The sequence below is a fragment of the Aristolochia californica genome, unplaced genomic scaffold, assembly GCF_029961685.1.
Source record: "Aristolochia californica isolate CCGP_79_NKW_82.1479 unplaced genomic scaffold, dmAriCali1.0.hap1 SCAF_6, whole genome shotgun sequence".
Lineage (NCBI taxonomy): Eukaryota > Viridiplantae > Streptophyta > Magnoliopsida > Piperales > Aristolochiaceae > Aristolochia > Aristolochia californica.
In genome coordinates this window covers 44,249,245-44,261,743 of record NW_027182257.1, presented here as the reverse complement: position 1 = coordinate 44,261,743, position 12,499 = coordinate 44,249,245, and the positions used below count along the sequence as shown (strand labels likewise).

Sequence of the window (12,499 nt, the reverse complement as noted above, 5' to 3'; positions counted from 1 at the left end):
AATATTTACATTTCCGCATATTAAGGGTGATCGAATACGAAAAATTATTTGGTTTAAAACATACTAAATAGTTATCTCAACCATCTGATCATAATTGGACTACTGAGATAGCCGTTGATCAAACGGTTAAAATAACCGTTGATTATGAGCAAACAGTCAAGATAATTTTTTAGCACCAAATAACTTTTCATATTGTATCATAGAAAACCATATATAATACCAATACCAATAAGAGAACCCTTGACTTAGACTTTCATAAAATAAACACTTAGCTTTATATTCTTGTAATGAATGAAATATACTAAATTGAAACACAATGGCAAGTTTGAGGCTCATTTGAGAATTAATCTGAGCTGAGAAGGTAATCAAAGGAAAAAGACAGAAATATGAAATACGAGAAAAAAAAAAACACAAAGAGATAAGAACAAAAGGATCATAGGGTAGATGATTGTCTCAATTAAAATAACCTGAAATCGCAACAAAAGATGCGATGAGGGAAGACAACGTCATGACGTCCGATATTTATCTAATAAAATAAAAAACGCAATCTCTTCTACGACGAAATTTGGATTTCAGTGACCCTATGGCAAGGAAGTTAGAACAGTACCAATACCTGGTGGTTTCCTGTTTTCTTCAAAGTGAAAAAATCTTCAGCTTCATGTCAGCAATCTTGGCTTTTGTCCTTTTCTTTGCCTGAATCCGTTGTTCGAAGTAGATCTCTCCGTTTCTTTCCAAGCAAAATCTTTAATTAAATGAATGCGACTTTCAATGTTTCACGTTCATCAACAACTCTCTTTAAAAAAATTCTGGGGTTTGAAAGGATCAACTGGAGTACTTTTCATAGTTCCCAATCAGATCTTCTTTGATTAATCAGCTCGGGAGGAAAGTACCGTTTGTAGGCGGCTGATGGGTTCAACGCTTGAGTTCGACAATGAGAGAGATCAATGATGACATTAGGATGAATGTGAAAGCTTTGAATTGAACCTGGTTCCTTGACTTTGATTTCACTTTCACTCCTTTCTTTCTTGCACCCTCTGGCCATGCTCCCTTCTTGCCTCAATCCCTCTTCCTCTCTGTACTCTTCATTAATAGAACTGCGATCAGGGAATTGAATATTGTGGCAGATTTTTCTTTGGATTCTATTCCGTAGAAATTGGTTTGAGCGGTTCACACGGAAGTGAAACCTTATCATCTATGTTATGACTACGTAAGCTTTGTCTTTGCAGTGGATAGTGATAGACAATATCCGATAGTAATGAGTTTATTATTTCTGTAAGATGAACCCTTAGTCCTTCGAGGAAGGTGCTTCCGTTCTCAAAATAACAGAGAAAAAGGAAAATTAGAAATCAACTATTTGGCATTACATGAAGGGCTCAATATTGAGTTCAACGAGGGAGCACGGATCAGGAATGTCAAATTTCTCTAATACCTGAAACCAAAATGAGAATATACAGATTAGAATGAGTAGTTTTGTTATAATCACTAACAAAAACAGATACAAGATAAACACACAAGTAAAAACAAGACAATTACCAATAGAGGATGAATATAAAAAAGTTTTAACAGTTGATCTACCTCTGGATGCACAATGCCGAAGGTACCAATCTGCTTTCCTCTACAAACTATACTAGCTTGCCTACCAGGGAAAAATTCTGGTTCCTGTAACAAAAATTTGAAGACAAAACTAAAAAAATAAAATATACTCCACAATATGGTCAAACTTGCACAAGAATTAAGAGCTAAGAAATTAATCCTTACTTGCGATGGCTTGATATAATAACCATTATTATCTCCCATTTGAACAAAAGGAATCTTAACAACTTCCATGATTCTGTCCACTAGGCCATGAATAACCTGCAATTTTAAAATTTTAGGTCAAAACAGGAAGCTTTAGAACAAAAAACTTCACCAGCATCCACACATCTCAGATGCTGCTTTGACCAATTTTGCATCTTAGGTCAAATGTTCTGAAAAAAATATTCTATTAGTCAAGTAAGAGGATCATTCTTGAAATAAGAAATTTTTTCTTGCATTGTAATACGGGAATTATTTGTGAACTATGGTTTATTATCTAAGATGCCTTTTTAATGGTATACGGCAATATCATTTGCAAAAATGATATATGGTTTTATTTTCTAAAATGCCTTAGACATGTTTTACCAAGACTTACAAGTACTCTCGTCAAAGGGTTTGTCATTACCCGAAAAAGACCCTAAAATGGCATGGATAGAAGTGATGAGAAATGACTTGCAGATGGCCAACCCTCCAATGGAGCTAGCAAAAAATACAGAAGAATGGAGATTGACTTATGCAGTCAATGCCAGTATAGTTGGGCCAAGACCCTAATGATGACATCAGTATCTTCATGTAAGCCTTCCTACCTCAAATCCTGAGTTAGCATTGCAATACAATGCAGCAAGTCGGCGTTGATTAACAGCTCCCACATCTTTAGTTGGATCCAACACCACAACATCACCAATTTCAAATATCTATAAACCACAGATTTAATTAGATGTCACCCACTATTTAGCATGGAAAGCATTACAACAAGATAGATACATTAAACAAACACTACAAACTTACATACGAGTAAAGAACCACTGAAAGTACAATATAACATCAACATGAAAAAATCCATTACCTTTATGGGCCTTGGATGATCTTTGTTGTGCCCAACAGTTTTTAATATACCAGGCATGAGACTTGTTCGAACAACCTGGAGAAACCCAACAATCAAATGAAGCTAAAAAATGAAGTAGAGTGAGGAAAAAAGACCATGGTAGTGAGGCAATTTACAACTTCAGCTGAAAAAACAAACATTAAACATAAAAAAAATTCAACAGTCAGATGCCACTGCTGATCACTACTGTCAGTAGTGATGCACATTTATGTGTCCCTAACAATACCGAAAACCACATTCAGATGCTACTGCTGATTAGTGCTCATGAAGGTCTCTTGGATTCACTTCAAAACCTAAGGAATCAACAACCACAATGACAAAGGAAGAAAAAAAATTTAAAAAGAAAAAACACTGCATTGTTTCTATTATGTAAATAAAGATCAAGCATTTGAGAAACTGGACCTTCAATCTATAATCCGCTTAACATGAAACAAGTTATATGGGTTAACATTTAGATTCTTAATTAGGATCACATTAGAAGGCCAAAAAGCAATAATACTTGAGTTAGAAATACTCACCCAAAAATTGTCTCAGGTTACACATGAAAAACAATCAAAGACAAGGAAACAGAGTGCTTTCCAATTTCCTCAGAGAAGATCAAACTCAATCATATTCTAAGAAGCATCACATAAAAAGGTCTCAAGAAGCAACAAACATCCGAGCTGAAGCAATATGGGCAGCCTACAGACAACAATATAAGCAGAGATCTTGCTTATTTTCTTTTGTAATAAATTGAAGACTAACCAGACCTCAAAATCTGATGAACGAGGATTCCCAATGATGACTACGGTCTTGTTGTCATCCTTCCGATTTAGCATTGAGAAATTCTCTTTATATGAGCACAAGATCCATGTTAAAACCTCTGTGAACCCAGTCATTGCAATCTACAAGGACATATCAAGTATTAATTAGGTGCCAGATAAGAAGGCAACAAGCAAAAAAGTTTAGCGAAAAGAAAGTAAATAAGCAATATGCTAAAGACAGAATTAGACAATTAAGCATTCACAATACAATGAATGATCAATAAATCATATACTGAAAGAACATAGTCTTCAACAGCCTCATTGTAAATAATTATCCGAAAACTGTACAACAAAACCAAAAAAGCTCCTAACATGGCAAGACAAGTCATGCATTATTGAAGAGACATTCCTACTGACAGCCAACGAAGATTATGGCAGGAGAGTGCAGACCTACCGGAGAGATGAATATACATTAAGTTAAATACTAACTACTGTTATGAAGAAAATTCAAGGGGAATCATACATGTAACAGATCCTTAAAAGAAACCAGCCTATAGCATTTTATTCAGAAGCACTCTTAATTTTTTCAAGCCTCAAAGTCTTGACACAACTAAACAAATGCATAAGTTACGATAATAACCTTGAGCAAAATATAGGAAACTTTGACAATTTATTCAAGAAAGAGTGCAGCTATTTCAGCTTGTAGTTAATTTTGCCATAAATAGGGGTGAGGCATTGGGTTGGGTTTCATGGGGAAGCAGACCCAACCCCACCCCAGGAACCCGGGGACAGGGTTTCCTTTCATCCCATGGGTTGGGGCGGGGTGGGGAAAATACCACGCCAAGTTTTGGGCCAAGGATGGGTTTCCCATAGGGATAAATACCCCGATATACCCTCAAATATTCAATTACTTATAGCTATAGAAGTAAAATAATAGAATAATCTAACTTGAATGAAGGCTTTTAAGGAAAGAACAAAATTTAAAAGCAATTTCGTTTTAGAAGAAAAACAACACACAAAACTGATCTTCACAAAAAAAAAGTTTAATGTTTTATTTTGGGGTATTTTTGAAAAAGAAAATTCAGGTTTTCTAGAGAAAGTCTGACCTTTTCTCTTCTTCCTCATTCTCTTCCTGCTGCTGCCAGCAAAAACGCTAAATCCACTTAACTTTAGCTTCCCCAAATCTCTATATTTTTTTTAGTGATCCCCAAATCTCAATAATCACCCATTTTCTAGCAATTTTGCTGTTTCCCTAACTAAAATCTCGTCATTTTCTTTCCCGATCGTCTTCTATTTTGTTGTTGTCGCCCATTTCCAGCTAATACACCTTGTGACTTTGAGTTGAAGCATATGCAGCTCAATTTGCTTAGGACATGGAGGTTTCTTGAAAGGCCAGAGCAGACAAGGTTGCTGTTGACAGACTTTCGATTCACTAATGGGTTTTTCTCTTTCACAGACTCTCCTGAATATTGGAGTTAACTCAACATGGTCAGAGAGGTAAGCATAATATGAGACATCTTCAAGACTTATTTTTTACCAATTTCACGGTCACTATATTGGATGCCAAGTGAACAGAAAGGAAGAAAGAGAAAACATTTGAAGAGGGAGAACATGAAAGAACGTTCTGACCTCTTCTTTTTGGTTTTCTTGAGATGTGAAGTTCTGCAATGTTCTCCTAGTATGGGAATTGAATTATCTTGTACCATGATAAGAGATTGGTTAAGAGAGGTGAAGTTCTGCATGCAGTTTTGATTGATTGATAGAGAGATGATCGCCATTATTTATCCAACTTTTCTTATGTGATGGATTTCATGAATTTGAATAAGTTCCTGTTGAGTATAATTATTTACAGCTTGACCTTTATTTGTCTCAAATTTCTCTTGAGTAAACTTTGCTGAGGTGGAAGTGGGGGGGAGGATCTGGAGATCACCCTAGACTGTGTTGAACTAAAACCCTAAAAGTCATAAACCCAAAAGAGTGTAGCCAGTCAAATAAAAGTTCCAACATCCATTTGAAATATCACATAAAATCCTCCTCATATGTGCGGTAGCTTAGATAAGAGTAAGTATTTTCCAGTTTTTTTTCACAAACGCAGATCAACATACATCTCTATGAGCTTCATCGCCCAAACCCACCGAAAAGCATGGTCTTCTTGTAAAAACCTTGTTCATCATTTTGCAGACCACAGATCACTTCAAACACCAATTTCCACTTAAGCCCATTTATATTTATCTAATGAATTACACCCTCAATTTCTCACTTGTTATAGAATCAACCTCTTTCAGTTATAGTTTGGCCTTAATCTGCACTGGACTAGCATTTCCCTGAACGTGTCCAATAAAATTACTGCACATAATTCACTACTGGACTGATTCACTTTGAATGCTCGAGCTTCCAAGCTCTGTCGCCACATTTTCAGTTACCTACTCTCACCGCTTTCACATTCATCAATTAAAACGATATCATCAGCAAATAACATACACCAAGAAACTTCTTACTATGGACCTAAGACAAGTTCAATAGAGATAAAGGCTTGGAAAAGATCCTTGTTTTAGTGTACTTGTGAACATTATATGGCAGGAACATTAGTGTCCCCCTACCCACCCCTAAATGTTCTCAAACTAGTCAGAGCACCACCATACATATCAGTATCATAAGTCATTTAAAAAAAAAAAAAAGCTCATAAGAGCATATGTTTTCCAATAATATGTTATATGAGATTAAAGCAGTTGAACGTGGCAATTCTGTTAAAGCAAATTCAAACAGCCCAGCAACTACAGGTTGATGACCAGAATTAGTGATGCAGTCCCAAGTTTAGTTAAGGAGTAAGTGATGGGGCTTAAAATGTAAACAAGGGCGGAACATGACAATTTGAAGAACTCAAAAGAAGAATTTGAGAAGATGTGTTTCAAAAAATACAGGCAAGAAGATCCCATGAAATGGCTAAGAAGGTGGCATTTCAATCAGAGAATATTTAAATCTTAGTCTTTTATATGAGGCCAATAAGTGCAAGGAGTTGATTTCCCGCACAAAAAAGAAATTTGATCATTTGTCTTTAGTTACCAAACTAGTTATGTCTTTGTTTCTGTTTTAAAGTTTTTAATTCTTAAGTGCACTAGTTATCAAGTTAGAAGCAGGGTTCGGTGACCCAGTCTTGGGACCGACTCAGACATTGTGAAATCCTTATGTTGCCTGAATTGGGTTGGGTCATCCTCTGGACTCGAGGCAATTCATGGGGACCCGCTGGAAAATAGGAGGGATGAGCCTAACCCCCCAAACCAACTCATCCCTCCAAAATCCAGGTCGACTTGAGGAGTTGCACAACCATGGTTAGAAAGCCATCTTTGTAATTTTTTATTTTTTTTAAGAATAATGCATTTCATTCAACAACAAACAGAAACAAAAAAAAGGACTAGGAGGGGAGCCCCCTTACAACAAGGGATTGGAGTGTGACACCTTCTCTAGCCAAGGAATTAGCCATCTTTGTAATTTGAGGGGGATACTTTAATGACGGGCAACTGTGAGATTTTGTAAGGGAATAGGAGGTTGTCAAATTTAATACTCTAATCCTAAACTCCCCCTCGTCTTAGTTATGAATTTTGAAAAAAAGTGGTTGTCTTTTCTTCTGTAATCTCAATTCCTTTTGAGTCAAGTCAGAAATATAGCTATTTTTTCAAGGTCAGATTCAAGTTAAAGTGCAAACTAGCTAGATTTCTCTTCCTTACAGATCTGAAGTACAAGTTGGTCTTTAAGAATGTAATTTGCATCAGTATCAATTGTTACTATTACCACATTAGGTAATTGATCATCACTCATTGAACCGATATAATAAAAACTAAAACATGTTAAAATTAAAGCAAGCATAGATTCACTTATGAATTAAGAAAATTCTCAAAACTAAAAAACATAAAAGATAAATATTGAACTGACATAAGGGTTCTGGTTACATTACCTCCAGCCTGATGAGATCAGTTATCTGATTGAGAGGTTGCTGTCGGCCTTGTGTCGAAGACCTTGGCTTTGTTTTGGGAATTTTATTAAACCCATATGCAATGCCCACATCCTATTCAAACAACAGTAGTTCCAATTATTATGAATCATCCGAATGGTACCTAACATTCAAAAGAGTAGTTTTTTTCTCAACCTCCATAACATCACACGCATGAAGAATGTCACTCCTACTTGGAGGTACAGATACAACAATGTTTGTGCTTCCATCATTTGACGGGGATTGCTCCGCAGATAATTGCATTTTATGCAATAAATTAGTCACCTGAAAAGATTAAAAAAAAAAACTAAGTAAGAGCATATAAATTGGAATTTCCCAGAGCTAATGTCCTCAGAACAATTATGTATCCTAAACTGCCTGCTTATAATCAAAGAGAACATGGGTGTCTAAAATATCAAAGTTTTGTATATTACAAACACTAAACACAAAAACAGCTGTTAGGCGACTCTAAAGCTAGAGCTACGTAAAACATAAAGATAAGATAGGAAGTCCAGAGCTTCAAAACAGAACGTTTAGTCGACAACTCTAACATCAGTGAGAGTGAATAAAAGAGAGTGGAGATAATTACAGGAATCTCGAAGGGATGATTAGACAAATAATATCTAAGAGAAACATAAATATACCTGTTCTGCTTCCAAGTCAACGCCAATTGAACCTGTGACATAGGATAATGGAACCTCCATTTTAGATACTGATAGATCTGGATAAATGTAAGCCTTGCCATCAGGATAAACCACTTCTACAGGTTCAACCTCAAATCTTCTCTGACAATATCCTGAAAACATTGTTACCTACACAAGAGCCCAAAGAAACTATCTTGAGAAGTTAAGATCTCAACATACAAAATCTTGTTAATAGAAGTTTCTTTGGCACTTACAACGGTATTTAAAACAATTTTTGCCTTTGTCAAATCAGTTGCAGTGCATTCAATGAACACATTCTTGGTCTTCAAAGTTATTGCTGAATGGGCCCCATTAATAATTGGGGGCAAAGATAAAACTGTTCTGCAGAAACCACATAATAATATCAGACAAGAGAGGCTAATAAAACCATCTATTTTAGAAATTATTGTCCACCCAAGCTCAAGATATGAGCAGAAAGTAAAGGAAAAAAGGAAACAATACTGAATAAAGCGATCAAGGAAAAAGAATCTGGGAGCAGGTAGTACCTATTTCTGTCATAAATAACAGGGTATACTGGGGAGCTCTCAATTATATGTAAGAACTTCTTTAGTTTCATATCTGACTGCCAAAAATTTTGAGGGCAAACGGTAAATAAAGGAAGGTTAAATTCTTGATTTCCATAAAGCAAACAGTAATTTTTTTTTTTATGAGACAACATTGAAATTCTGACTTCTGAGGCAGTAGCCATAATGAAACTTATATTTTCATAATATCAATAGAGATAAAGCTCACTAAGCTCATACACAAGATAAAAATCTCAAAAAAATAATCATGTCCACTGCACGAAAGGATCATGGATACATTGCACCAGGACTTACTCTATAGAACTCCATTAGTTCATCAGCTCTGAAGCTTTTATCCTGTAAAGAGCCAAGCAGCCAAAAAGTCAAGTTGAGCAACATAGAGATAGAAAAAAGATAATAATAATATAATAATAATAATAATAATAGTGATAAAGAAGTATCAGGTATGAGCAAGAATCGGTATAAGTACAACAATACTAAATATCAATTAGATATTTTAAATTTAATGAAAAAGTCCTGCAAAAAGAATGATTTCTAAGATCACCATAATCACCTCCAAATCATTCTATGTGCATGCTACAGTGATGGAAATTAAAATACAGATATATCTGTTTCAAGCATCTCTTCTGCTGAGCCTTGAAGATTGCTAGTTGTACTAGATGAGACTTTTATTCAAATATATATATATATATATATATATATATATCAAAAGGCAAATAAAAACAAACAGAAAACAACAGATTTAAAAAAAATAAAAAAAGGGAAATAATGAAAATTCATATTTGAACTCTTACTTGCTTCAGCGGCACAAAATTTATCTCCTTAGGTGGTAAAGCCTGGAAACAAGTTAACCATTGTACTAGTACAAGTCAGAACTATTCATACAACAATTCAAACAATAATCATCACTAAGAAAATTAGAACAAGTCAGTAAATAGTGAAAAATGAAAAATCTTGACCCCATAAATAAAATTGCAAATAAAAATAACCAAGAAAATTAAAGGAAAGAAAAAAATGCAGGAAACAACATTTTTTTTAAAGCAGGGATCCATAATTCTTTTCCGCGTTTTGAATGGCAGCACAGTGAAATTTGAATCTCAAATCTGAAGCGCCTCTGGAATTGACATGCTAACCCGCTAACTTACTATATCAATGCAACACAAGCCTTAGAGGCACAAAAAATCTTTCCATTATCTCCATATCAAAACTCTTAGATCAGCCAATTTTGTGGTTGACTCCTTGGCTAAAGAAGGAGCCTCCCACCAAACTCTTGTTATAAGGAGCTCCTTTCCTCTTGTATTGTAGGCTTTTCTTGCCTCCCTAAGCCATCAAGCTTTAAAAGCTTTTTTTTTGAAAAAAAAGAAAAAGATGCAGAGCAACTCCAAACAGCTAGTCAGAAAATGTTTATCAAATAAAACAAAGGCAACTAAACAAAGCAGTAGGCCAATATCATAAGCATTCCACGATATTGATCTAACCCTTCCAAATTATCATACCAAATCAAATGTAAGAAAGGATCTCTGAATCATTACATAGCCACTTTGAAGATAGTCCCTTGGACTCCTTATCAAAAACATTATGTTGGTTGCAAGAATGAAATGTTCCAATTCATGAGAAAAGAGAGTGAGACGCAGAATTGCTGGTGGGAACTAAATAAGTATTGCTTGTAGGAGTAGCAGGGTCACCATAATGATTAGAACAGCATTAAGCCTTTAAGTATGCAGCTGGTACAATATGAAGAGAAGATTACCTCATACGTAAAAGGACCTTGAATGGTGTCCAAATCATGAGTCCCAATAGCAACTAATGTTCTCTTCCTATTGAAAAGAGACACAAATTCATAAAACAGACCAGAAAAAAGTTGAGAACAATTAACAGAATCTCATAGTTAAATCCACAAAGGAAAGACAGGCCATAGAAATAATTTGGATAAAATAAAATAAAATAAACACAAAATCAGACAAAAAGTGTCAATAGCTACCGGCAAATGTTCTGATGAAGCCTGTCCTGTAGATCAATGAAGCTATTGTATCTTGCTTCATCAAATATCAGTCCTCTTAAAACAGCACACACGACGAAAGGACGGATCAAGGAAGTCTGTAATATCATAAATATCTTTTGTCATCTTCAAATCATAGAGAAATCCGTTCCAAACCAAAAAAAAGAAAAAGAAAAATAGACTCACATTATCACACTCAAACAACCAATTATTACCTCAGTTTTTACATGCATTTTGAGCATCTCCTTTTGGGGGATATCAACAACAGCATAAGTGGGTATCTTGTCCTTCCCAACAAAAATGCGTAGGGCCTGTACAAGCCCCTCAAGACATAACAAATCATATCTGCAGGCATTTCAATGAATCAGAAATGATCACCTTGATCCAGTGTTGTATAAGACATCACCCCGCAGGCACCCCCCCAATCTGCAAGCACATGCAAGTGTATCTATCCCTAAACAGCTAGCATAGAGCCAGATTGTTTAATGACATAAACATCAAGATGCCACACTCAGCAAGGAATCCATGGAGAAGACCTCAGCATACAACAACATAAATAAATATGGTAATGTGAGGTGAACTACACCAAACAAATGTTTGTGTAAACCATTTATCATTGTTGTCACTAAACATTCATCAAGGACTGCAGTGGCAAATCCATGGCAATAGCCATGACAAATTCTACAACTAAGTTGAACAATGCAGCGGAAATTGATAAGCCTGAAGTCAAACCAGATACAGAAACTAAAAAGGCAATCAGTCGAACTCCACAAACCACGTTAATAGTTGAATAGGTCCCAATCACTGGCAAGTATGAAGCAACATGCCATCGCTTTAACTCTCACAACAACCAGAAACTAAATACAAGGAGGAGCAAATATCTTCGATCTACCTATTTGCTGGAACCTCAATTTTGTAAATAACCTCCTCATCTTCACCAGTCTCCTCTTTCTCCAAGTGCTTTTCTTTCCTTACAACAGCTTTTTCTGTCGTCTGTTCACATCATACGTTCAGATTAAATAAACAGCGAAGTATAAAACATAACAACCACAGTTTTCAGACAATTTGAACGGAAGATGGTATCATGACACTTACGACATCATCAAGCTCAATTCCAAAATCGAAACACAGCTCCTCGAACTCGTCTTGTGCTGAAGTTTCAGAGACAACAAAATAAAAAACCTGAAAGGGCCGAGAACATGACTAGGTAATGTAGCAACTTCGAAAAAACACATACTGTAAGTTCTTCCCAGAGCACTGAAAAGCCGGTCCCGCCCAACGCTTACTGTAGGCATTGCGGAAGTACAAAGAGTGCTAAATTTTGCCGGAAGAATCCTCCACCCTCCCAGCAACTTTACCGCAAGAGAAAATGAAGTTCAGCAAGTTAGAAAAAGAAAAAAGAAAAAGTACTAAATGCCCCTTGCCTTCGATTTAGATTTCCCAAAAGTTTCAATAAATGCCGCAAATCACAAAAAGTAATCGTATATATGAGGATTAGGAATCAGGAAACTTAGTCGTTCAACGACTAACACTCTTTTGAGTGGCAGAAGACGCCTGAAAAAGCTCGAATGGCGGCAGCGATGGTGAGAGATCCCGGCGGAGACTGATAGGGAACAGAGTTGCACGCTGAAGAAATAAATGTAGAGAGCTTCTAGGGCTTAATTTCGGATCTGGTCGTGGCATGTAGGACTAATCGGAGTTGGTAAAATGTGATTGGATCGGATTTTGTAATTCGGATCCGACTCCGCAAATCCCATTCTGGCTTGAGTACATCCAAATAAAAAACACCATGTTATATTAAAGAACTACGAAAACACCACTCACTTTGTGGTGAATGGCTGTGGCTTCCTTTGAATGGATA

At 35.9% G+C, this 12,499-nt stretch overlaps 1 protein-coding gene across 2 annotated transcripts; it reads right to left on the bottom strand.

Moving 5' to 3' along the window:
* Positions 1 to 1,245: 1,245 nt before the first annotated feature.
* Positions 1,246 to 12,265, bottom strand: LOC137934156 (phenylalanine--tRNA ligase beta subunit, cytoplasmic). 2 transcript variants are annotated; one of them, XM_068778406.1, is made up of 20 exons: positions 12,169 to 12,265; positions 11,876 to 11,990; positions 11,734 to 11,789; positions 11,531 to 11,631; positions 10,854 to 10,983; positions 10,621 to 10,736; positions 10,390 to 10,456; positions 9,434 to 9,475; positions 8,934 to 8,975; positions 8,601 to 8,677; positions 8,310 to 8,436; positions 8,056 to 8,223; positions 7,568 to 7,696; positions 7,376 to 7,486; positions 3,430 to 3,564; positions 2,642 to 2,716; positions 2,382 to 2,489; positions 1,759 to 1,854; positions 1,576 to 1,659; positions 1,246 to 1,429 (listed from the first exon to the last, which is right to left on the bottom strand). In XM_068778406.1, exons 2-20 carry the CDS (start codon positions 11,931 to 11,933, stop codon positions 1,361 to 1,363), a joined length of 1,791 nt encoding a protein of 596 aa, XP_068634507.1. In that variant the 5' UTR covers positions 11,934 to 11,990; positions 12,169 to 12,265; the 3' UTR covers positions 1,246 to 1,360. The 2 variants fall into 2 exon arrangements, with proteins under 2 accessions (XP_068634507.1, XP_068634508.1); XM_068778407.1 differs by lacking the exons at positions 11,734 to 11,789; positions 11,876 to 11,990; positions 12,169 to 12,265 and having other exon boundaries at positions 11,563 to 11,602.
* Between the last annotated feature and the right edge of the window lie 234 nt (positions 12,266 to 12,499).